This window comes from Nyctereutes procyonoides, unplaced genomic scaffold (assembly GCF_905146905.1).
Source record: "Nyctereutes procyonoides isolate TBG_1078 unplaced genomic scaffold, NYPRO_anot_genome, whole genome shotgun sequence".
Taxonomy (NCBI): Eukaryota; Metazoa; Chordata; class Mammalia; order Carnivora; family Canidae; genus Nyctereutes; species Nyctereutes procyonoides.
This window is the reverse complement of record NW_026575052.1, coordinates 51,331,858-51,358,593: the sequence shown is the minus strand read 5'-3', so window position 1 is coordinate 51,358,593 and position 26,736 is coordinate 51,331,858. Positions and strand designations below refer to the sequence as shown.

The 26,736-nt window shown below is 52.5% G+C and overlaps 1 protein-coding gene across 3 annotated transcripts in view; it reads left to right on the top strand.

Annotated features, from left to right (window-relative positions):
* DIP2C (disco interacting protein 2 homolog C) overlaps nucleotides 1–26,736 on the top strand; it is a 250,527-nt gene that overhangs the window by 133,028 nt on the left and 90,763 nt on the right. For all 3 annotated transcript variants that reach the window (XM_055331973.1, XM_055331972.1, XM_055331974.1), the window contains 5 exons: nucleotides 3,476–3,610; nucleotides 5,890–6,009; nucleotides 7,179–7,376; nucleotides 18,688–18,779; nucleotides 23,241–23,351. In XM_055331973.1, coding sequence (XP_055187948.1) covers nucleotides 3,476–3,610; nucleotides 5,890–6,009; nucleotides 7,179–7,376; nucleotides 18,688–18,779; nucleotides 23,241–23,351 — 656 coding nt within the window. The remainder of the gene's footprint in view (nucleotides 1–3,475; nucleotides 3,611–5,889; nucleotides 6,010–7,178; nucleotides 7,377–18,687; nucleotides 18,780–23,240; nucleotides 23,352–26,736) is intronic.

Here is a 26,736-nt window from a genome sequence, read left to right as displayed (position 1 = left end):
GGTCTGGCCGCGGGCCTGACGGTAAGGACATCCTCTGGGGGCCAGAGCGCCGGGTCCCTTGCTCTGCAGCAGGGAGACTGAGGCCGCCGGGAGCCCAGGCGTCGGTGGTCAACGGGACGGGGCAGACATGTGGCTGCAGGGGCACCTGCTGTGGCGGGTCGTCCTCTTCTGGTCTCTGCTCCGTGGCCGGCCTGTAACCCAAGAGAGCGCAGCCCTACGCTGCATCAATGTTAAGGGCCGCAGCGTCCGCCTCCGGCCCCGCGGGTCAGCCGTCTGTGGCGGCTGCAGGACGGTTGGAGCTGTCATCAGGAATGTGACCCCGTCGGCATGACAATCAAGAGGCGGTTATCGGCAGTTGAAGCTTCCTGTTGTGATGTTAGCACGTCCTCCCTGAGACCGGCTGTCCTGTGTCCGGGGGACTCTGCGGCGTCGGGGTAGGAGGCGCGCAGCCAGAGGTCAGGGTAGGAGGCGCGCAGCCAGAGGTCAGAGCACGACCGGGGCATGGCTGTGCAGAACCGCCAGGCACTCAAGTTCCTGCGTGCGGATGGTTGGCCTAGAGGGAGCAGCGAGCACGATCTCCCCCGGCTCCCAGGCTGGGACGGCAGGCGCACTTGGGGGTCCCCACCCCTCGTCAGCTTGTGTGGAGGACGGCCCCGAGCCCCAAGCGGTCAGGCTGCGTCCCCAGCACCGAGCTGATGCACGGATCCCTTCGAGGCCGGGGCCTTCCGTCAGGGTCATGTCCGACTCGTATCCAGGACTCCCCAAGGAACCTGCTCGCAGCCCACGTGGGAGGCCCCCAGCTGGAGCAGCTGGGCACGCGGGCCAGCCGAGCATGTGGCACACAGAGCCCTCTCCTTGCTGCCTGTCCGCAGTGATGGCAGTGACCTCGGGGTGCGGCCATCCCCGTGAGCGGAGCCCTGGTGCCCGTGAGCACACTGCACTGCCTTAGGAGGCCTCAACACGTGGTTTCATGTACAAAAACCATGTTTCCTCCTCTTCTCTGGACATTATTTGGGGCCTGATGGATAGTTAACCGGCTTCAGCGTGGGCTCCGTCGCCCCAAACCTGGGGATCCCCATGCCCACGGGGAACGCAGCTGCTCAGCCAGTGTCGGAGGCAGAGGCCTTTCACCGGGGTCATCACGTGTCCCTCACCTCCCTCATCTTGTGTCTGCTCACCTGGGGAAGTGTCTGTCCTTCCGTGGCTGCACCTTGCCAGGCGCTGGCGTCGGGTCACCTCAGTGCCACAGTCAGCCCCGTGGAGCTGAACGCGGCTGCAGGGTCGGGTTAGGAAGTGGGGTTTCCAGATTCAGCCGGGGACCAGCTGCCGCCTGCGACAGTCGTGGAGGAAGCCGCGTCCAGGCGGGGTGCAAACCAGTGCTTTGCTGGCGAGAACGCCCGGAGGGGTGTCCGAGGACGAGACGAAGCCTGGGCGCCCCATCGTAGGCGGCTGGACGGCAGCGGCCAGGAGCTGCCAGGAGCAGACATCCGCGGCATCGCTGACACAGGGCAGCGCGGTGGGTGCAGCCGAGGTGACCCGGCGGGTGGCGGGAGGGGGCCGCCGTGTTTTCCTTCAGTTTGAAAGGACGGGGACCGATACAGGACCAGTGAGCTCTTGCTGGGGAGAGCGCCTGCTACTGATGTCCACGCTTCCTTGCCGTCGGCGAGCAATGCCACAGCGTCTGTTACCTGGGTGGCCTGGCCTGCCTCCCGGCCGAGCCGCAACTCTGAGAAGAGACGTCAGGTATGTGGCTTAGGAAGGCACCTCGAAGCCACCAAGGGCTCGCTGTTCCCGGCTCTGCCACCAGACGCACGGAGTCGTTCTTGCCCCAACCTGGGGGCAGATGTGGCCCTGCGGCCTCTCCGCACAAGGCCCGGCAGCCGCCACCGATGATGCGGCCACAGCACGACTCACGGTCGACCCAAGTTGAACCCTAGGGCAGTGAACCCCCTTTCAGCTGCCCTGTCGGGGTGTGGCTCGTGCTGGGGAAGGAGACCCGGGTCGCTGCTTCTTGGGCGGCACAGCGCGTGGGCTGACAGGCAGTGGAGACGGTGTTGCAGGTCCAGGTCACCTCACGGTCCCCCGGTGAAGCGGCCCCCCTCGCCACCCCCCCGCCCTTTCACCCGTGCTGCCCTCTGAGCTGAGATCTGAGCTGAGATGGAGGCAGTCGCCCTCACAGGGGGTACGAGTGCTCCAGCCGCCGTCTCAGGCGCCCGGCCGGGGCTCACACTGCGGGCCTCACCGTCCCCGTCCTGGAGGCTGGGGTCCACGGTTGGGTGGGCACGCAGGCGTCCTGAGGCCACCGTCCTGGTGGGGGGACGCCGTCCCTCTGTACATCTGTGTTCTCATCTTGGGAGGACACCACTTACATTCAGGTCGCCCCGGTGACCTCTGTGGGGACCCGTGGAATGGCGAGGTTGGAGTCCGCGACAGTGGGTTCCCGGCGGAGGTCAGAGGGGCGACGCTGGGCCTGCTGCTGCCTCAGGCTGTGGGAGGTGCGCTCACGCCATTGACCTCCCCGTTTGACCTCTCATGCCTTCTGAAGTGGTTTCAGAGTTGAAAACACCTGGTGTGCGCGGCAGGGCCACCTCCGGGGAGGCCCTCGGGGGAGGAGGCCGTGGGGGGAGGCTGCTGGGGCCCCTGTCCGCTCACACACTTGCGTGGTCTGTGGCCACGAACCTCACGGGCTGCTGCCTGAGCATCAGGGAACCAGTTAGTGGTAGGACGTCCAGGGTCACAGCTTAGGGCACAAAACCACCTTGGTCATCTGGCTTGACAAACTCCTCAAAGACAAGAACCGTCTCCCCGCGTGAGGGATGCTCACAGCGCGGAGGGAAGGGCCGCCGTCTTGGTGTGTGACATGGCGCCTGTACGGTTGGGTCGTAAACACGTTTGTCAGTGAGGACTGGGTCACGCGCTGGTGTTCCCGGGTGCCCACCCCCATCACGGCCGCTTAGCGCCCTTCCTGCATCTCGTTAGGGGATCCATGGTGTTGGGGGTGTGGAGAGGCCAAGATGCCCCCATGACCTGGAGGGGCCACGCCCAGTGGGACGTGACCCCCCCGACCTGGGGGTGGTGAGCACAGGTGGGATGCGACCCCCCGACCTGGGGGTGGTGGGCACAGCTGGGACGCAACCCCCCGACCTGGGGGTGGTGGGCACAGCTGGGACGCAACCCCCCGACCTGGGGGTGGTGGGCACAGCTAGGACACAACCCCTAACCTGCGGAAGTGCTCACAGCTGGCGTGCAGGCCCCACAATCGGCCCCGCCAACCCTGTTAGGACAGATGGGAAATCAGTCTGACGAACGAGCACTTAACTCACCGCGTCTCTGAAAACCCGGTTCAGAGACCTGCTGCGGTGATTCCCCAACGCGGCGGGATGGTAGGACGTGCTTCCGTCTAGAGGCCGCGGCGCCCATGGAGCCAGTAGAGTAACCATCATGATGTTCGGGACACTGATTTGCTTCTTTACAGAGAATCACTCCGCACCTCCTGACGTGACCACCTACACCTCAGAGCACCCGATCCAGGTGGAGCGGCCACAGGGCTCCACGACCTCGCGCACAGCGCCCAAGTATGGCAACGCGGAGCTCATGGAGACCGGCGACGGTAGGTGCCCAGCCGGTACCACACAGCGCCTGTGACCCCACCCTGGACCCTGCACCCTGCCCTGCACCCCACCCTGTACCCCGCCCCACTCTGGCCCGCCCCGGCCCACCCCAGACTGCCCCGTCCTGGACCCTGCCCCAGTCTATCCTGGACCCCACCCCCTCTGCCCCATCTCACCCTGGACCCCACCCTGCCCTGGACCCCGCCCCGTCTGTCCTGGACCCCACCCCCTCTGCCCCACCTCACCCTGGACCCCACCCTGCCCTGGACCCTGCCCCATCCATCCTGGACCCCATCCCCTCTGCCCCACCTCACCCTGGACCCCACCCTGCCCTGGACCCTGCCCCGTCTGTCCTGGACCCCACCACCTCTGTCCCATCTCACCCTGGACCCCGCCCTGCACCCTGCCCTGCCCTGGACCCCAACCTGGACTCCGCCCCTCTCTTGCCCCTCCCCGTCCTAGACCCCAACCTGGACCCTGCTCACCCTGCCCCTCCCCGCCCCTCCCCTCCCCATCCCTGGATCCTACCCGGTGCAGGGTCGATGCCCCTCCTGGGCACATGGTGGACCCGGTCAGTCACCCCCTTTACACAGCTACCCAAAAGGGGCAGCCCCGGGTCCAAAACTCAGGTTATTGGCCAAAAGTGTTTCCTTGTGGGAAAAAACATGAGCATGGTGGGAACTGAGTCCTGAGAAGCATCAGAGGCCTCCTTAGACGCCGGCGTGCTTGCTAATCCTGAGCAAATGTGGGGTCAGCGAGGAAAGGAGCGTGAAGCGCTAGCACTTCGGGTAGCCGCGCCAGGGGTGCCCGGAGAGCCGCACAGCATAGTGGTTGGGGTGGCGTTGGACCCGAGGGAACAGGGTTTGTTCTCCAAATGGGAAGAATGACCCGGGGCCATGATGCAGCAGTGGGGCTGCCCTGCCTGCCCCTCGGGGAGCCACGACCTGACCGGGACCCCCACTGCCCCAGCTCAATGCTCTGGCCACGCAGGGGACACGAGGCGCGGTTTTCCTCGAAGATGGCCACGTGACCTCAGTGTGGGCCCCCCACCCCCCCCCGGGCACGTGTCCCTCGTTGTGGTCAGAGCCCCGGGCCAGGTCAGTGTGCCTGCTTTCCCCGAGCTCATGCAGCCGCCTGGGCCTTCCCTGCGAGTTCCCCTCCCGTCAGCTGGCCGCTGTCCCTCCTCGTCACCATTTAGCGGCCTTGTCGTCTGAGCTCTGACCCCCGGTGAAATCCCGTGTGGTCCCCGCCATGTCCACGCTCCAGGCGATGCCGAGGGCCAGCGGCCTCCGGAGACCGCCTCCGTCCCTCCATTGGGGTTCGCTGCAGAAAGCGGGGCACAGACGGTCACAGCTCTGGGGCTTGTGTGTTCACAACAAGAAAATAATCGACATCCCGATCTCAGAGCGCCCGTAGAGCCTTCAGAGGCCACCTATGAAAATGGTTTTTCTTTGATAGAAAAGCTTCCTTGAGCTCCGTTACATTGGGCCCAAATCAGAGTCTGTTGCTCTGACCTGTCAGTGGAGGTGGCGGCCCCCGAAGGGCCCTGCCCACTGCGGCCTCCAGAGCCGGCATGGGCGGGAGCAGGTGTCGGAGCGCCTCTCCGCGGAGCGACATCCCTGCAGAGCCACACTGTCCCCCGAGGACGTTGGCTCCCTGGTGCTCCGGGGACTCGTTAGTTTGGGTGGTTTAAAAATGTCAGACCTCAGCTTCTTTTCAACAACCATGTCATGTATTCAATTTCCAAGATGATCATTTGTTGTTATGAGTAAGAAGTACATTACAAAGTGGAATTTCGTCTTACGTGTGAACGTGTGCCACGTGCCGGTGATCTGTGTGACCCAGAATGTTGAATTTAGAGCTTTTAAATTGCTCTCCTGGCTGCCTTGCCTGTGGACTCGGGGGTGGGACAGAGTCACGGGGCAGGGGCATCGGTACCATGAGAGGACGGGACAGGCCTGCAGGGACCCCCAGCGTCCCCCTGAACCTGATGTGTCGGCAGCCTGCCCTGGCCCCGATGGGGAGACAGACTTGGGGAGGCCTCCCTGCCGTGTGGGCTCGGTGACCCATCGGAGCAGGGACGGGGTCGGTGAGTGAGGAGGGCCAGGTTGGGCGGGCCCAGCCTGAGGTCAGCCTCCCCCTGCCGCCGTGGTGGCCGCCCCGACGAGCCCCAGCCTGGGGCTCCTGGGTGGCGCTTGGAGGCCCCTCGATGTGGGGCTGCACACGCGTGTTTAGCGGGTGAGGTGTGGTGGCTCACGTGTCCATGCTTCTTTTCCAGGGGTGCCAGTGAGTAGCCGCGTGTCAGCAAAAATTCAGCAGCTCGTCAACACCCTCAAGCGACCGAAGCGGCCGCCGTTGAGGGAGTTCTTTGTGGATGACTTTGAAGAACTGCTGGAAGGTGACCGAGCCCTTTGCCACCCCATTATTCCCGGGCCCGCGTGATACCACACACCGTCGTGGCGGGCCCGATAGGCCGGGTCACCCGTCAGGGCAGCAATCTTGGCATCCCCTGAAGACGGGAACCTACCCGGAGACCGTGGGTCCTGCCCCCCAGGGCCCCTGCGGATGGGCTGCGTGCTGGCCGGCCACGTAGATACCAGAGCGGGTGTGTGGGTCCTCCGTCCCGGGGGCAGAAGTACAGGGAAGCCCAGGAAACCGTGCTCAGGGCAACCTGCGCACTCCGAGGGGCGCAGAGTGAGTGTGGCTGGCTCCCGTCCTGCCATCTGGACAGACGCAGGAGTCCCTGCGTGTGAACCGAGTCAGAACAGGATCCTGCTGCTCACGTCACACCCAAGCCCTTTATTCTCTTGTTTGTACAAGTAAGACCGGCTGGCTCCCCGGCCCGCAGAGGAGAGCGTCACTCACAAACCGTGAGGGAGAGGAACCTTTTCCAGACATGAGCAGTGGTCTTTCCAACTCGAGTTGGGAAGACTTTGTACTGCGTCCTGGGGCATGTATTGTTTTACACAAGAGAATGTGCTCTTGCTGGTTGTTCGTGGTACTTGCTGCAAATTCAAATTGATGTGTCCGTGGGCACAGGCAACCTGATTAGCAGGATGTGAGCTCTGGAGTCCAGAATCACTTGCGTGTATTGATAACTGGTATTTTATTTTATTTTTTAAGATTTTGTTTATTCCTGAGAGACACAGAGAGAGGCAGAGACACAGGCAGAGGGAGAAGCAGCCTCCCTGCAGGGAGCCCGATGTGGGACTCGATCCCAGGACCCCGGGGTCACACCCTGAGCTGAAGGCAGCCGCTCCACTGCTGAGGCACCCAGAGGCCCCAATCAGTATTTTAAGCAGAGGCGTTGCTGCCGCAGACTCTAGGCACGTTGAAATACGCGGTGCATTTGTCAGTTGACAAACCCCGTCCCGACGTTGTCTTGTAAAGTGCAAGGATTAAGTGGTGAGGCCATGTAGGTCCTGGCTCTGGTTCTAGGAAAGTGCAGGTGCACGATTTCTGTCCACTAGTAAACTTGTGTAAGAGTCTTACTTTCTGTAAAAAGAATTAAAAAGTGTGCTAACATGGATGTATTTTTTTTTAAACTTTGTGTCCATGTGTATTTAGTGCAACAACCAGATCCGAACCAGCCGAAGCCAGAGGGGGCGCAGATGTTGGCCATGCGTGGGGAGCAGCTGGGCGTGGTTACCAACTGGCCGCCGTCGTTGGAGGCCGCGTTGCAGCGGTGGGGGACCATCTCCCCAAAGGCCCCGTGCTTGACCACGATGGACACCAACGGGAAGCCCCTGTACATCCTCACCTACGGTAATTCTCTGCGCTTCCTTCACCTTCCATGGTGGCCACTGCTGCGCGGGCTCGCTGCCTCCCACGGATTTACGTGTCTGGTGCAGACATAAAAGAGGCCCGAAAGGAGATGTTTTAGGGGAGGTGCTTGGTGTGAACATGAGAAGTTGTTCCTTGTTAGTGCTCCCTGAGGAAATCAGAGGTAGGTCAGGAAACCAGTGGGCGAGTCTGTCTTGAAAGTCGTGCCTCCCGTGAGGATGGGTCAAGAAATGGTGTCTGAACTCGTGGACATGGATCCCTCGGGAAAGACAGTCTCTCTCCAAAGTGATGCTGGGAAGAGGTGGGAGGCACAGGCTTATCTCTGGTGCTTGATTCCGTGCGATCGCTGCCATGTGTGAACTGTGGGGGTAGCTCGCTGGGCCCGGGAGGAAGCACGTGGTCGGGTGGTTTGCAGAGAATCCAGCCAGTAAGTCAAAGACCAAAGCGGCTTCTATCGTGTCTGCACGTGTGACATTAGATGAGCTTTGTCTGCGTTTCAGGTTTGTTTCCATGTCAGTGGCACGCTGGCCCGGCAGCAGGAAAGACGCTTCTGCGGTGGCGGTAGGGGTCAGGAAGATGGTGGCACACCCAGGGATGCAGGGCCCGGCCTTAGGGGGATGGGGCCCCGTGGGTACCAGCCACAGACTCAGTCATGACCCCTGCACCCCGCACGGAGATGGGCTTGAGGTTCAGGAGCATACGTCTCACGGCTTCATCATTCTAGGACATTTTGGGGTAATTTTAAAGAAAGATTTTGTTTGTTTGGTTTCCTTGTGGGGAAAAACATCATTGTGGTGGGAACTGAGTCCTGAGAAGAAGCAGAGGCTTCCTTAGACCCGGTGTGCTGCTAACCCGTAACAAATGTGGGGTCAGCAAGGAAACGAGCGTCTGAGGGAGGGAAAGTGTGCATGAGCGGAGGGAGGGGCAGAGGGGGAGGCAGGCGTCCTGCAGAGCAGGAGCCCAACGCGGGGCTGCATCCCAGGCCCTCGACCATGACCTGAGCCTCCCCGACAGCCCCCCAGGTGCCCCATCTTTGGGTGATTCTAAGTGGGTATGGAGTACTTCGGCCACGTGAGGCAAGAGCTGGTCCTCACATTGTGCTGTCGAGGTAGGCTTTACTCAGGTGGCAGAGTCGTGAGTGTCCCCTCCGGCCGCGGGCAGCCTTGGAGCTGGCGCGGTTGCGTGGCTGCTCCTCTGCGGACTGTTTGGCGGGGCTCACCTGCCACCTGCGGGAGCTCTAGCTCCTGCCCGCGTGCACACTCACCTGTCTGCCCGCAACGCTCGGCGGGGCGCGGGGGGCACAGACCGCAGCCCGGCTCCCTGCCTTCAAGGCAGGAGACCGAAGACGAGCCCTGATCCCCAGCTGAGGGTATGCGTCAGCCGCCGTCCCCTGAGGAACGAAGACGTGCCCTTCTGCGGGGTGACGACGAGCAGAGCTGTGGGGGGCACACCAAAGGCCTCTGGACGCGTGGGCATGCGTGTGCCCAGGCGCCACCAGCCCCGCGCTCCGTCTCTGCGTCTGCTCCCCTGCGCCAGGCACATGCTGTGGGCTGTCTCGGCATTCACCGTGAGAGGCCAGAAGCAGTGGCTTCCCCACTCGCGACAGTGGGTCACCGGGGCATGAGGGACGGTGCTGGCCGCTGCGAGGGAGGAAGACTGTAGGAGCTGCTCTACATGTACAGACTCTAAGTACATGAACCTCGAACCGTCAGGTGTCGCAGAGAAGACGCACAGGTGGGAACCCTCCCCACACCACGTGTCTCTCTCCGGCGGACCGAGCAGCCCGTTCTTGGCCGCATGGGGCCCCTCAGCTGTCAAGCGTAGCTTCCCCCGGATCCAGGTCACCGCATTCGCAGCCGGGCAAGTTGGGACGGCAAGTCGGGAAGCGGCGCGGCAGGTGGAGGTTGTCGCAGCCCCTGGGACGGCCTTCTGGCCGCCACGCACCAGGACAGCGACCTCGCACCCTGAGCCCCAGGCATCCCACCACCTTCAGTAACCGTCAGGCCTGCTGAGGAACCGCTTTCCTGGCCTCGAGTCCCTACTTCCCCTGCCCTGGAGGCCACCTGTGGCTTCCCTGTCCTTGGCCGCGTGTGCCCTCACAACGGTGTCTGTGTGTCTGTCTCCCCCCCGCCCCCGGGCTTTCTCTGCGGTCGGGGACTTGCCTTGGCTCCAGGTACCCCCAGCACCAGCCGCGGGAGCTCACAGAGCACTGGGAAGCCCCTGTTGCTGCTTCTGTGCTGTGCGCCGTGCATGGGGCGTGTTCTTGGGCTGCGGCCGCCGTGTGCCCGCGTCCTGGCCCTGGGCCGCGTACCTGGTGCCCGCATCTGCCTCCTTGTCCTGCAGGCTCGCGCCACCGCGGAGTCTCCGTAGCCGTGTTCCCAGGTCGGACCCGGGTAAGCCTCTACGAGCTGCTGGGACGTCGTGTCCGATTCCCACCTTTCAAGTGGACAGTAGAGCGTTACTATTACCTAGCGTTCCCCGCAGTCAGCAGCCTCTGCGTGACATCTCGCGACTTAGACCTGGAGGTTCGTGCCTCCTCCTCCCCGACGCCCCAGGCTGGTCTCTGTGTCTGCGAGCTGGCTTTCCGGAGGCTACAAATAAGTGAGGTCCTGCGTCCTGGTTTCCTCTTTGGCTCTGCATGAGGCCTTCACGTCGACCATCTCTCACACGTGCCAACACTGCAGTCCTTAGGTGGCTGATACTCAGGGGACGCACCGCGCGTCGTCTCTATCCATCCGTATCCATGGATGGACATGTGGGCTGCGTCTGTGTCCCGGCTGCTGTGAATAGTGCTGCAGCGGACACAGGGCAGGTATCTTTTAGGTTAGTGTTTCTGTTTGCTTCACATAAATCTCCAGAAGCAGAACTGCAGGGTCGTAGGGCAGCTTAGTTCCAACCTCCCGAGGCCCCTCCACACTGTTCCCCGCAGTGGCCGCACCAGCATGCGCTCCCGCCAGCCGTGCACGGGGGCTCCCGTCTCCGCGTCCTTGCCGACACCTGTGGTTTCCCATCCTGTAGATGCCGGCCGTCCTGACACGTGTGAGGTGATATCTCTGATTCTGATTTAATCTCCGTGATGATGAGTGATGCTGGCATCTCTTCACATGTCTGTTGGCCATTGGAATGTCGTCTTTGGAGGAACGTCTATTCAATTCCTCTGTCCCTTTTTAAATCAGATTGTGTTTTTGCTATTGAATATTTTCTTTTGCTATTGAGTTGAATATAAAATAAAATATATTTAATTTTTTTAAAAGATTTTATTTATTTGACAGAGAAGAAGTGAGAGAGCACGAGCCGACGAGGAGGGGCAGTGGGAGAGGCAGACTCTGTGCTGAACAGGGAGCCTGATGTGGGGCTGGATCCCAGGACCCTGAGATCATGACCTGAGCCAAAGGCAGACACTCCACCGAGCGAGCCCCCCAGGCACCCTCTTTATGTATTTTTGATATTAACCCCTTACTGGGGAGATGATATGCAGACATCTCTAATTTGCCTTTTCATGGTGTTGATGGTTTCCTCTGTCTTTTAGTTTAATGTGCATGTGCTCCCACTTGTTGGTTGGTGCTTTTGGTCTCAGACCCAAAAATCATTCCTGAGACTAATGTTGAGGAGCTTAGCATCTTTGCTTTCTTCTCAGAGTTTATGGTTTCAAGCCTCATGTTCACATTTTTCATGTTCATTTTTAAGTGTGGTCTGAGATAGTGGGTTGGCTGCATGTGGCTGCCCAGTTTTCTCACGGCCGTTTATTTGCATTGAAGGGACTCCCACGCCCATGTGTGTCCTCGCCGTTTTAGCTGACCGGATGAGAACGGGCCAAATTCTGGGCTCTCCGGTCCACTGATCTCTCTGTTCACTGCCAAAGCCACACCACTTTCATTCCCTTAGTTTTATGATGTAGTTCAAAATCAGGGAGCCGGGTGCCCCTAGCCTTGCTCTTCTTACTCAAGACTTCTTTGGCTTTTGGGGGTCTTGTGGTTCAGTACAATTGTTAGGATTCTTTGTTCTAATTCTGTGAAAAATGCCATAGGAATTTTGATGGGGATTGCACTGAATGTGTAGATTCCTTGGGAACTATGACCGTGGAATGTCTTAATGTCTTCACATTCATTCCTGTCTTGCTCAGTTTCTTTCATCAATGTCTTATAATCTTCAGTGTACAGATCTTTCACCACCTTGGTTAAAATTACTCGTAGGTATTTTATTCTTTTCAATGCAACTATAAATATTTTCTTAATTTCTCTGATAGTTTACTGTTAGTGTATAGAAATGCAATCAATTTTTGTATATTGATTTTGCAGGCTGCAGCTTTACTGAATTCATTGATTAATTCTAACAGTTTGGGTCTTTTGTGGGTCTGTTTTGGCAGCATCTTTAGGGTTTCCTGTATATAAAATTATGTAATCCTCAAATAGAGACAGTTTTACCTTTTCCTTTCCATTTGGATATCCTTAATGTCTTTTTCTTGCCTAATTACTCTGTCTAGGACTTCCAATACTGTCTTGAATAAAAGTGGTGAGACTGGGCATCCTTGTCTTGCTCCTGGTTTCAGAGAATATTAGCTGTGGGTTTGTAATCTATGGCCTTATAATGCTGAAGTATGTTCCTTCTATATTCACTTTATTGAGAGTTTCTCATCAAAAAAAAAAGATGTTGAATTTCGTCAAATGTTTTTCAAAACTCTATGTATGGACATAGGTTTTTATTCTTTGTTTTGTAAACATGATGTGTCCTGTTAATTTGTCAATATTGGACCATCCGCGTGTCCCTGGAATAAATCCCACTCAATCATGTCATGTGATCCTTCAAATGCACTGTTGAATTCGGTTTGCTAGGGTTCTGTTGTGTGCATCTATATTTATCAAGAATATGAGCCTGTATTTTTGTGTATGTGGTGTCCTTGTCTGGTTTTGGGATCAGGGTAATGCTGGCTTCCTAAAATGAGCTTGGATTCACTCCCTTTTCTTTGTTGGAAGAGTTGGAGGATAGGTATTAACTCTTGGACTGTTCGGTAGAATTCACTAGGAAAGCCTTCTGTTTGTAGGGAGGTTTGTAGTTACTGATTAAATCTCCTCACTGGTAATTATTCTGTTCAGATTTTATGTTTCCTCCTGATAGTTGTTGGAAGATTTTATATCCCTGGGATGTTTCATTTCTTCCAGCTTGTTCAGTGTGCTGGCACAGATCTAACCGTTCGTGCCGACCTCTTGGAATCCCTTGCATTTCTGTGGTGTTGGTCGTAACTTCTCTTTCGTTTCTGATCCTGAGTCTACTCTCCTTTTTTTCTTGGTGAGGCTACCTCAAGTTTGCTCTTTTCAAAGGACCCACTCTTGGTTTTGTTGATCTTTTCTGTTGTCTTTTCAGTCTCTCTCATTTGGTTGCTCTGATCTTTGTTACTTGCTTCCTTCTACTAACTTGGGCTGCATTCCTTCCTTTCCTAGATCCTCGAGGCATAAGATAGGTGATTTCTTGGAGATGTTTCTTGTTTCCTGAGGCAGGTCTCTATTGCCACGTACTTCCATCTTAGGTCCACTTTTGCTGCAAATGGTACATTTTGATATGTTGTATTTCTGTTTTCATTTCTCTAAAGATGTTTTTAAAAATTTCTTTGTTTTCTTTCTTTACCCACTGGTTGTTTCGTAGCATGTTGTTTAATCTCCATGTATTTGTGAATTTTTTGGTTTTCTTCTAAAATTGATTTCTGGTTTGTTGCCACTGTGGGTCAGAAACGATGCTTGATATGGTTTCAGTCTTCTCAGACTTACTGAGACTTGTTTTGTGGCCTAATGTGCGATCTGGAGAACGTTCCAAATGCCCTTGAGAAGAATGTGCACTCTGTTGCTTAGGATGGCACATTCTACATAAATTAACTCCATCTGGTCTCATGTGTTGTTCAAGGCTCCTGTCTCCTTACTGATTTTCCATCTGGATGATTTATCCATTGATGGAAGGTGGGGTATTAAAGTTCTCTACTATGATTGCATTGCTGTTAATTTCTCCCTTTAGGGCTATTAATATTTGATTTATATATGTAGGTGCTCCTATGCTGGGTACATAAATATTTACAAATGTTATACCTTCTCAGTGGACTGATCCCTTTATCATTATGTGATTCCCCACATTGTCTTTATTACAGTCTTTGTTGTAAAGTGTGTGTTGTCTCTTACCAGTGTTGCTGCCCCAGCTTTTTTTCCCATTTGTGTGGGATATCTTTCTGCGTCCCTTTACTTTCATCTCTTTGTGTCCTTACAACCACGAGTCTCTCATTAATCTTGCTTTTCCCCATTGAGCCACTCTGTGTCTTTTGTTCAGAGAATTCAATCCTTCTACATTGGAAGTAATTATTAATAAGTAGGTACTTATTGCCATTTTGGTCATTGTTTTCTGGCTGTTATGGTAGGGCCACTCTGTTCCTTTTTTCTTCTTTTCCTTTGTAATTTGACAACTTTCTTTACTGTTACACTTAGATTTCTTTCTCTTCATATTTTGTGGATCTACTAGAGGTGTTTGTTTGGTGGTTACCATAACACTTACATATAACAGCTTATTTTTATAACAGTCTATTTTAAGTTCATAACAACGTATGTTCCAGCACATTCTAAACCTGTACATTTTCACTGCCCCCGCCCACATTTATGTTCTCAGTGCCACATTTTACATCTTTTTATCTTGTGTACCCCTATCTATGACTTTTGTCCTCTGACTTATATACTGGCTTTATAGAGTCCACCACCTTTCCTGTATATTTATCTTCACTAATGGGTTTATACTTTCATGTGTCTTCTTGTTACTAATTAGTGCCCTCTTTTCAGCTTCAAGAAGTCCCTTTAACGTTTCTCCTAAGTGCAGTTTGGTGGTGATGACGTCCACTAGCCTTTGCTTATAGGAAACGCTCTATCTCTCCTTCCACTTAGAATGATCACTTTCCCAGTAACTTTTCCTGATTGGGATTTTTTTCTTCCTCCTTATAAATCAGTGAAGAACTGTTGTATCTCCTTTCACTTAAGTCAGCAACTTTTTTGTTTTTCTCCTTGAAAAACATTAAGTGTATTTCTAGTATTTTGCTGAAAGTGTGTTGCCCATTTCAAGCTCTTCGTTGTAAACTGGCTTTTGTATGAATGTACGATGACAGCAAAGTTAATATTCCAAACTGAGAATGAAGTTGAAAATTTAACAAAACATATAATGGGTGCTAATCGTTTGAATGTAACTGATCTGTTCTTGTGCAGTGCATTGAATCTTTCAATTACAACAAATTGATTGTACTTGTTTATTTAACTATCATTCCCCAATATTGTTCATATTTAAAGAGATTTGAAGACACAAAGTATTTGCTTTTTTTAGAAGAAAATCATTGAGTCATTTCTAATAGCTAGTGACTTTTTAAAAAAGATTTACTTATTTATTTTAGAGAGAGAGAGTACGAGCACGAGCCAGGCAAGGGGCAGAAGGAGAGGGAGAGAGAATCCCAAGCAGACTCCCTGCTGAGTGTGGTACCCAACCCAGGGCATGATCCCATGACCCTTGAGATCATGACCTGAGCTGAAATCAAGAGTTGGACGCTAAACTAACTGAGCCACCAAGTGCCCCTAGCTAGTGACTATATTTGTGGAAAATATATGATCACCCAGCAAAATACCAAATACTTGTAAGGTAGCCAGCCTTTGGGGCCGCAGTGTTGAGAAGGAGCTCTAGAAGAGGGTGGAGGGGCAGACAAAACCTTCCTAAGTGGGATTGTGTGCTTTTTATAGATTGCCTAGGACATTAATGAAACAAAGAAGCATGTGTTGAACACATAATGTAAAGCAGGAATGCACTAGGACTTGGAGAAATAAAGATATCAAACATTTTCTTTGTCCCCTATCACTAAGAGGGAGACAAGTTGGTAAGTCTTATGGTAGATAAACAGTAACAACCCTAATTTGGACTGCTGCAAAATCCAAAGTGAAATAAAACAAATTTGGCTTTTTTTCATTCAAAACAAATGTTACAAGCAAAAAATTTCTTTTTTTTTAGCAAAAAAATTCTAAATTTAGCTTCTACATTTAAAATAGGAAAAAGATTAAAGCAGTGATTTTAATTTATGGGAAAGTTAAAGTTGCTCCTATTGCTACGATCACATTAACATAACATCGCACACCTTGCCGGCTTCAGAAGGCTGCAGAAGCTCACACCATGAGAGACCTTTATGTGTCTCTGAGCTCAGGTTAGATTTCAGAATCCTTGTATTCCATTTCAAGCTGTGTCCCCACATGGGTCCCATGGAGGGAGCATCTCATGCTGGGCTGGGGGTGGGGGCAGGGATGGGAAGGGTGCAGGTTCTTCAAAGCTGGCCATTCTTCTGGTTCAACACTCGTAAAGCAATCAATATGATTGATCATATCAGCAAGAGAAAAAACAAGAACGATATGATCCTCTCAATAGATGCAGAGAAAGCATTTGACAAAATACAGCATCCATTCCTGATCAAAACTCTTGAAAGTATAAGGATAGAGGGAACATTTCTCAGCATCTTAAAAGCCATCTACAAAAAGCCCACAGCAAATATTATTCTCAATGGGGAAACACTGGGACCCTTTCCCCTAAGATCAGGAACAAGACAGGGATGTCCACTCTCACCACTGCTATTCAGCATAGTACTAGAAGTCCTAGCCTCAGCAATCAGACAACAAAAAGAAATGAAAGGCATTCAAATTGGCAAAGAAGAAGTCAAACTCTCCCTCTTCACAGATGACATGATACTCTACATAGAAAACCCAAAAGACTCCACCCCAAGACTGCTAGAACTCATACAGCAATTCGGCAGTGTGGCAGGATACAAAATCAATGCCCAGAAATCAGTGGCATTTGTATGCACTAACAGTGAGACTGAAGAAAGTGAAATTAAGGAGTCAATCCCATTTACAATTGCACCAAAAGTATAAGATACCTAGGAATAAACCTAATCAAAGAGATAAAGGATTGTACCCTAAAAACTACAGAACACTTCTGAAAGACATTGAGGAAGACACAAAGACATGGAAAAATATTCCATGCTCATGGATTGGAAGAATTAATATTGTGAAAATGTTAGTGCTACCCAGGGCAATTTACACATTTAATGCAATCCCTATCAAAATACCATGGACTTTCTTCAGAGAGTTGGAACAAATCATCTTAAGATTTGTGTGGAATCAGGAAAGACCGCGAATAGCCAGGGGAATATTAAAAAAGAAAACCATAGCTGGGGTCATCACAATGCCGGATTTCAGGTTGTACTACAAAGCTGTGGTCATCAAGACAGTGTGGTCCTGGCACAAAAACAGACACATAGATCAATGGAACAGAATAGAGAATCCAGAAGTGGACCCTGACCTTTATGGTCAACTAATATTCGACAAAACAGGAAAGACTATCACTGGAAAAAAATACAGTCTCTTCAATAAATGGTGCTGGGAAAATTGGACATCCACATGCAGAAGAATGAAACTAGACCACTCTCTTGCACCAGACACAAAGATAAACTCAAAATGGATGAAAGATCTAAGTGTTAGATAAGATTGCATCAAAATCCTAGAGGACAACACAGGCAACACCCTTCTTGAACTTGGCCACAGCACCTTCTTGCAAGATACATCCATGAAAGCAAGAGAAACAAAAGTAAAAATGAATTATTGGGACTTCATCAAGAGAAAAAGCTTCTGCACAGCAAAAGAAACAGTCAACAAAACTACAAGACAACCTACAGAATGGGAGAAGATATTTGCAAATGACATATCAGTTAAAGGACTGATAAGATCTATAAGGAAATTATAAACTCAACAGCAAAAAACAATCCAATCATGAAATGGGCAGAAGATGTGAACAGAAATCTCACAGAGGAAGACATAGACATGGCCAACAAGCCCATGAGAAAATACTCCGCATCACTGGCCATCAGGGAGATACAAATCAAAACCACAATGAGATCCCACCTCACACCAGTGAGAATGGTACAATTAACAAGGCAGGAAACCACAAATGTTGGAGAGGATGTGGAGAAAGGGGAACCCTCTTGCACTGTTGGTGGGAATGTGACCTGGTGCAGCCACTCTGGAAAACTGTGTGGAGGTTCCTCAAAGAGTTAAAAATAGACCTGCCCTACGACCCAGCAATTGCATTGCTGGGGATTGACCCCAAAATACAGATGCAGTGAAACGCCGGGACACCTGCACCCCGATGTTTATAGCAGCAGTGTCCACAATAGCCAAACTGTGGAAGGAGCCTCGGTGTCCATCGAAAGATGAAGGGATAAAGAAGATGTGGTCTATGTATGCAATGGAATATTCCTCAGCCATTTGAAACGACAAATACCCACCATTTGCTTTGACGTGGATGGAACTGGAGAGTATTATGCTGAGTAAAATAAGTCAATCGGAGAAGGACAAACATTATATGGTCTCATTCATTTGGGGAATATAAAAAATAGTGAAAGGGAATAAAGGGAAAGGAGAGAAAATGGGTGAAAATATTAGTGAGGGTGACAAAACATGAGAGACACCTAACTCTGGGAAACAAACAAGGGGTGGTGGAAAGGGAGGTGGGCGGGGGGGTGGGGTGACTGGGTGACGGGCACTGAGGGGGGCACTTGGCAGAATGAGCACTGGGTGTTATGCTCTATGTTGGCAAATTGAACTCCAATAAAAAATAAAAAAATAAAAAAAACTGGCCATTCTTCCTGATGTGGTTTTTTAAAATCCTGTTACCGATCCTGCCTTGTGCTCCTTTTTTCCCCAGAGTTCAAAAGTTTAGTTCAGAATACTTACCACCATCTTTAACTCTCAGCATTCTTCAAAATCCTAAGTCCCCGAGGCTAGGAAGATTTGATGCTTAGGACTCAGGACTTGGAGAGGGAGGGGGACGAGGCTCCACTGTGTGTCCCCAGGACCCTTTGCATTCATTACAGTCACTTGAGCCAGGACCCCACTAACAGGTGAATCAGCAGTAATGCGCTCTTGCAATGATCCCTGCCCTACTTCACTCCCTTGAAATCTTTCCCTGGAACTTCTGTGATGATAAGTTTTCTGTGGCTTTGCTGTAGCTACTTTACATACCGAGAGTATTTGTATCAGAACCTTATTCCAGCATTGAGGCTTCTCAGATTTTATGAATCCGAGTTGTTGGCTCTTATTTTTCTTCTTGCTTCCAGAGACTGAGGATAAGTTGAAGGCTTACAATGAACTAGTTCTCTCTCTATATATAATTTCATGTATATGTTGATATGTAACTGGAAATGCATGTGTCCACTTACTTGTGTCTTTGTCATTTCTGTTGATAGGCAAACTGTGGACAAGAAGTATGAAGGTTGCTTACAACATTCTGCATAAATTAGGTACAAAGCAAGAGCCTATGGTACGACCTGGAGACCGGGTAAGTCTCTTGACATTACTACACCCGCAAATGCTTCGTCCTGCACAACACAGACACCTGCAGTCGGACATTCCAAGTTCAGTGTCTCCTACCGCGAACACACTAACTCAGGCTTTGTTACATTAGCTGTGAGTCGTGATGCATGACACAAGGTGTCGTGAGCCTTCACAACTCCGTGAGCTATGCTGTAGCACTTCTCACGTTAAGAGCAAAAACCATAAAACTCTTAGAATAAACCTGGGGGAAGCTTCATAACAGAATTTGGCAGTGATTTCTTAGATGACACCAAAACACAGGCCACGAAAATAAAAACATGAATTGGATTTCATGACAGTAACTTGAGGGTGCCACAGGACGCTATGGAGGGTGAAAGGCAGCATAGAGGATGGGAGAAAATGTGTTTACAGAGCCTGTATCTGGTTCGAGATTAGTCTCCAGAATATTAAAAAACAAACAAACAAACAAACAAAAAAAAAACCTACAAGTCAGCAACAACCAAAAAAAAAAAGATTAAAAAATGGGCAGAGGACTTGAATACACATTTCTCCAGGGAAGTTTGGCAGATGGCCAGTAAGACCTGAAAAGATGCCTTGGGACAGGTACCTTTCAACCACACTGAGACACCACACCGGTTAGGCTGGCGAGGATGGAGAAATGGGAACTTCATGCTGCCGGCAGCAACCGACCCTGGTGCAGCCACTGAGGCAAACAGGACGGTGGTGCGTGCCCCAACAGTCACCACGGAATTACCTCCTGACCCGGCAATCTACACGTCTACACTGGTTCTCAGGGCAGCGTCATTCACAGAACCAGAAGGGGGTGTAACCCCAGCATCCGTGCACAGATGAGCGGGTGAGCAACGCGGTGGTGGTGTACGCACCGGATGGTCCTGCAGTCTTAGAGAGGAAATAGGTTCTGGCGCCACTAACCATGGAGGGGCTCGAGGGTTTTATGCTATGTGAGGTGAAGCGGCCACCAGGGAGGAATATACGAGGTTCGGGGAGGGGAGGGGCGGAGGGGAGGGGAGGATGGGGGGGACCCAGGCTTCAGAGGAACGCGATACCCCGGGGCTGGTTCTGGACGGCGAGGCTGCTCAGCGGGCCGGATGTCCTTGGTGCCGCCAAGCTGTTGAGATGGTCAGCTTTGTGTTTACTACAATAGGAAGTCCATTGTAGAGTGACATCTCCCTTCGCTCTGATTTGGCAACAGTCTTGAGTGGCTTTGTTAAACGTCCTGGTGCAGCGTGGCCTCCAGAGCCGCTAAGTTCTCCTACAGTAACGACGGCAAAGTGAAGCACCTCTGTTCAGCTCAGATGTTAGTAGGAATTGTGATAGAAATAAACTACGTAGGGAGGTTTTTCAGCAAAGGCTGACTTGAATTGTGTGAAGGGAACTACTTCCCTAAGCTACCCTAAACATCATTCACGTGGTTTGTACCTGGCGCGTGCACGTAGGTACTTTTACTAAATAAATATACATGATGATAGTGGTCAGTTGATCATAACCTTCTATTGCAATAAACAGAATTTTTTACCCTCTCAAAATGACTTTTGAATAAAATAATTTTCCCCAGGATAATCAGCGTTCAGTCTTTGACATAAACCTTTATAGACATTTTTCACTTGGGTAACCTTATTAACATAGTTTGGGCTTTTAAGAAGGCATTTATGTGCCTACACTGAATGGGGTTTGAGATGTGTAGCGGGAGCTTCAGAAGGTACAGAGGTGCACGATGTGGAGCCTGCCTTCTAGGAGCTGGCGGTACTAAAACGTGCACACATTATTGATAATTAGCTTTTGTATAAATTGGAACATGATGAAGATCTCAGAAGTGGTGAGAGCCTGAGATGCACTGTCGGGGTGGGCGGACAGAGCTTCCTCATTTGGGAGGAGCACGTGCGCCCTGAGGAGTGTCTCGTGAGCTATGGGCCAGCGGCCAACCGGCGTGAGAAGGAGCCAGGGCACGCGGAGAAGGAGGGATCGCTCTAAGGAGCGCAACCCTCATGGACGCTGGGGTGGCCTCTGCCTCCTGCCAGGTGGGCGCCTCCATGCCCTGGGGCGGGGGGTTTAGGTCCAGACCCATGTCAGAAATACGCGGAGAATTATGTGGAGGGGAGCTGTGTTGTGCACGGCTCGGGAATCACCGCGGAGGCACCAGTAAGACAGACGTGTGACTGGTTCTGATGTGGAAGGAAGACGTCATGAGAAGAGTGAGCCAAGCACAGACTTCCCTTCCTGAAGCTGCAAAACAATAGCAAACACTTTGTTCTTATTCTGAGTCTTCAGGTGTTTGACCCTTTCTGTCCACCACTTTGATGATGTCAGGAGCAGAATCATGCACGATTTTATATTCAGCTCTTACTGCCTTCACGTTGGCACATGCCATCCCATCCTATTGCCACAGCCCTGTGGGGCGTCCCTAACGTGGCGTCATGAGCAGGGCCACGCGGACAGAGCGGGGCAGTTCTGGATCTCAGGTCCGGGTGAGCCTCCACCAGCAGCGCCCGGCCGGCAGCCAGCCCCGGGCTCGGAGGCAGACGGGCTGGTCCGTGGCGTCCCCGCCGTGCTGTCGGGTGTCGGACCTGGAACAGACGCTAGGGGAAGCCAGCGAGTCCGTACTGACCTGCTCCCACAGGAACAGGGGCAGCCCTCCGCTCCGGGTGGAAGTTCGCTCCGGGTGGAAGTTCGGCGTCTTCCGTGATTTGACTGCAGTTTGGATGACTCCCTCTCACGTGTGGGTGCTTCAGGGAAGGAGGTCTGGGCAGCGGCTCGCTGCGAGCCTCCAAGTACTCACCTGATGGCAGCTTTGCCAGATCCAGGTCTACACACGCGCTGTGGACGCGGCTTCCGTCGATGCAGCACACATCGGGCTATTCTAAACCTCAGGTGGTTCTTTACAATAACTTCTGTGGTTCATACGCACAGACGTACAAGTAAATCCTCGGCTCCTCCGGAGGATCCTGCTCGTGGCTGCCTGGCCTCTGGCTGGGACGGAATAAGGATTAGCACAACCGCACGTACTCCTCAGGCTCTCTCAAGCACAGTCCCTCAGAATGGCCTTTCCTGGCCTGAGGGGTGACTGATCTATCACTTGCTGACTTCACTCAACCGCAGGAATGCCGTTTAGAAAGGAAATCTTCTTTTAATCCCAAACTTAATTTGTTTCCACCCGCCGTCCAACGAGGCCAAGTTTAAGATGCAGCACGTCCTGTCCTCAGGTGCCGTCTGAATTCATTCGTGCCCGTTTGCTTATTGAAATAGGGAGATAGAGTCCTACTCATTATCTGTGGCAAAACTAATAACGTCTAGTAGGACGGTACTCGAGAAAAAACTGGTGAAGTTCCTGAGTGAGGCAACGCAGAAGTGACCTGTGCACATTAAGTCAGGGGAGCCGCGAGCTCCTGAGCACACGGCGACCTCGTCCAGGGCCGCGGGGAGGGAGCGCGCAGACACCGGACGGCTGCGCGACCGCTGCGCGTCGCCCGAGGCCAGAACGTGAGGCCGCTCCCCGAGGGGCCGCAGTAGGGCCAGCGAGTTGGGGCCACATCGGTGAGCCGGCCTGCAACCCCAGGGAGCCCCACGTGAGCCACACTGGGTGACCTGCTTGTAGTCAGTAGGCGCCCACATACAGGTTCTGACAAATTTGCATAACACGTTAAATGTGGCAATAAAAATAATTCACGTGAAGCCTTTGCATAACTGGGAGTTAATGCTGTCAGGTGTGTTTAAATTCATCCTGGTTTTAGGGCGCGTGTGGAAACAGGTGAGTAGGCAAGGGGCAGGAGAGCTCGACGCAGGGGCACAGCTCACGCCATCCTCCGGAAGACTCGTTCATCACGAAAATGCCCTCGGGGCTGTCGGGAGACATCCTAAAAGTCACGTGATCCGTGGGACCCTAGATTGACCCAGCTTTTATAGCCCGTGCTTACTGGGCGCTTCGTCCCGAGGCCCCTGGGAGGCCGTGGGCGGAGGGGGAGCAGGTGTCCCTGACGCCCTCCGAGGGGCCGTGGGTGTCGCCTGCGCCAGGCTCACCCGGCCCTCCCCGCCCCCTCAGGTGCCCTTGCCCACGACACTGGGATGTGGGGAGGCAAACGAAGCCCAGGGGCAGGGCGTCCCGTGGGGTCAGGCGAGGTCAGGCTGGGGGCCGCGTGGACACACGAGGAGGTGCCCGCGGAGCACGTGCGCACGGCCGTGACTCACAGGTGCATGAGGGTGCACGACAGGACGCGCGCCGACCGCCTGGGTGGCTGTGCCCTGGGCAGGGTCTCGGGGGACCGGCCGCGACATGGCTGGCTTCGAACGTCAAAGGGAAGTACGTGAAATTGGCTAAAATACATCTGTCCCAAACGAGCCTGCGGCGCGCCTGCCGTGCACGCTCTGCCCTCGCTGCCCTCGCTGGGAACGGCCGGCTGCGCGGGTTGCACCCCTCGGTCCTGGGGCTGACCCCTGTGTGTGCCCGCAGGTGGCGCTGGTGTTCCCCAACAACGACCCTGCTGCCTCCATGGTGGCGTTCTACGGCTGCCTGCTGGCCGAGGTGGTCCCCGTGCCCATTGAAGTGCCACTCACGAGAAAGGTAAGGAGCGATGCAGTCCTCAGGTCAGGTGCCCGGGCTCGGGAAGCCTCGGCAGCTGCGTGTGACCCAACAGGCTCGGGGTGTTGCAGGTTCTGGGGCTCCGTTGGCGTCGGCCGGATGGGAAGGGGCACCGGTTGCTGAGGGCCCGGCGGCTACTCAGGTGCAGCCTCTGTGCCCCGGTACCGCGCCGACGGCCATGCCAGGCAGTGACACAGGAAGGTGCCGAGCTCACCCCCCCCCCCGGCCCCGCGGTCACCCCACGCCGAGCGCTACTCCGGAAGGATTCCCTCCCAGGAAAGGCCTGAGAACTGGCTGAGCAGCTCCCTCGTGTAAGGGGAGGGGGCAGGAGAGGCAGAGGCGCCCGCTGGCCCAACGGCCCACACGTGGCAGGGATCTCAGAGATTCGGAGCATTCTCCCGGGGTGAGGGGTCCACGCCCAAAGTCAGGCACTCCAGCTTGGAGCCTGCGTCTGACTGTGAGCCCCCAAAACATGGGGCTTGTACCCAGCACACCCACGGAGCTCATACTCAACTCACTTGCCCCAGGGCCCCGTGCAGCAGGAACGGCTCGAAAGGGGATTATGCTGTGTGTGAAGAACCCCTTTGCTAATCTTAGAGTGTCTCCCAGGGGCAGGGGACTGTGGGGACTGTGGGGACAGAGGCACTGACAAGCGCCGCTTTTGTGCTTTGCTTCTACTTTGCCACTGCTGCTCTGCTGAAGCCATGGACTGTGCCCCAGCCCCCGTGCACTCCCGCTGCTGCGCTGGAGCCAGTGGGCACGCCACAGCCCCACTCTCCTGCCATCTTGCTAAAGTCGGCAGGTGCCCACAGACCGCACAGGGAACACCCATGCATGCCTGGCTCTGGTAGCCAGGGGGCTTGCATACCTGGGCCCCACAGGACCCTACCACTTGGAGAGAGTTCTTGACAGATGGCCATGCAGGGCACGCACAGGCAGCACACAAAACATGCCCAGTATGTCTGTGATGAAAGCCTATTCACTTGTCCTGGGGCTGCAGCCTGAGGCACAGGCCTCAGGTTTCCCACACATTTGGAGATGACGGAGGTACTCTCAGGGAACACAGATGAGGGCCAACTTTGCCCTCTCCCTTGATCTTGGTACAGCTCACTGGCACCTCCCAGAAGGGACTTATACACTCATCTGGAGCCCTGATGTTTCTAACTCTAGCCCAGGAGACACCTCCAGACATCCTGGTGTGGAGGCCAGCAGGGTTTATGATTGTGGTCCCACAGGACTGTTTATATCTGCATACATTGAAAGCTGCCAGAGAGCCTGGCTCCAGTCAGACTGAAACTTGGTGCTTGGTGGGATTCCTCCCTTTGGAACACAGAGGCATCTTGGCACACCCTCAACAATGGGAATGTGTCTGAAATAAATCTGGCTGCTTAGACAATCAGAGAAGTTCAAGAGACAAGCAAGGGCAGGGCTACATGAGAAGGTTCATCACCTACACAGACCACTCCTTCTAACCTGGGAGAGGTGGCTGCTCCACTTAATACAGAGAATCAGGGCAGCCCAGGTGGCTCAGCGGTTTAGCTCTGCCTTCAGCCTAGGGCGTGATCCTGCGGACCCAGGATCCAGTCCCATGTTGGGCTCCCTGCATGGAGCCTGCTTCTCCCTCTGCCTGTGTCTCTGCCTCTCTCTGTTTCTCTCTCTCTCTCATGAATAAATACAATTTAAAAAAAAATAGAGAGTCAAACAAAATGAAGAAACAAAGGAATCTGTTCAAGAATAAAGAACAAGATGAAACCTTAGTGAAATGGAAATAAATAATTTACCTGATAAGTAATTCAAAGTAAGGGTCACAGAGACACTCCCTGAACTGCAGAGAAGAATGGATAAACACAGAACTTCAACATGGAGATAGAAAACAGAAGGGAATGCCAAACAGAAGTCCCAGAGCTTTAGGAATATTACAACTGATCTGAAGGATGCCCTGGGAAGTTCCCACTGGATGAAACAGAAGAAAGTGTCAACGATCAAGAAGACCGTACAGTAGACCTCACACAGAGCAGCAAAAGGAAACAAAGACAATTTAAGTTTTAATCTGTCAGACATCAGGTTGGAACAGTGTCCACATTAGGAAGTCTCAGAAGGAGAGGAAAGAAAGGGGCAGAAAGTGTAAGTGAAGAAATAATAGTAGAAACATCCCTAACCTACGGAAAGAAACAGACATCCAGGTCCAGGGAGCCTGGAGAGCTGACGATAGGATGAACCCAAAGAGTTCACAGCAAGACACATTATAGTTAAAATGTCAAACATTAATGAGCAAATGACTCTGAAAAGTGGCAGGAGAAAAACAACTTGTTACATGCATACAAGGAAATCACTAAGACGATCAGCAGATTTTTCAGCAGACACCTTGCAGGCCAGGAGGGAGCCACAGGGTATATTCCATATGCTGAAAAGAGCGTAGAGTATCCACCAAGGATACTCTGGCCAGCAGGGCTGTCATTCTAGTTTTCCAGACAAGCACAACCTGATGGAGTTCATCGCCACTAAACAGGTCGTTCGAGAAATGTTAAGGAACTTCTGTAAACTGAAAAGACAGGGAATTGATTTGTAACAATAAAATAAATGCAAGTATAAACCTCACTGGTAAAGGTCGATGTAAAGTAAAGGTAATGGATTAATTACTTACAGAACTGGAATAAAAGACAAAAACAGTAAAAATCATGAAAACTATAGTACTTAGGGGATACACAAAGTAAAACGATGTAATATGAAAATATTAAGTATGGGAGGGCAGGTAAAAACTCAGAATATGTTTAAACTTAAGTTGCTATCAAATTAAAGTAGGCTGAGTATCTATCTATTTATCTATATATATGTATATATATATACACATAACACACACGTATTAAATGTACATGTGCGCGTGTCTACAGGCTGTTGTTCTATGTGAGCCTTATGGTGACCAAAAAGCAAACACCTCTGGTAGAGACAAAAATGAAAGGGAAAGGAATCTAAGTGTAACATTAAAGAAAGCCATTAATCACAAAGGAAAAAAGGAAGGAAAGAAGAGAAAGGCCCTACTGAAAAAAAGCAGAAAACAATAAACAAAACAGCAATAGGTATCTACTTATCAATAATTGCTTCAAATGTAGAATGACTGAATTCTCTAATCAAAAGACATAGAGTGAGTCAATGGGAAAAAAGCAAGAGCAATCTGTGCTACCTATGAGAGACTTCAGATGTAAGGACACACAGACGCTGAAAGCAAAGGGAGGCAGAAAGGTATTCCTGGACGTGGAGATGAAAGAGTAGCTGTAGTTACATCAGACAAGGTAGACTTCACAACAAAGACTATTAATGGGAGACAGAGGGGGATTACATAACGATAACGGGATCAGTCCATGGAGAA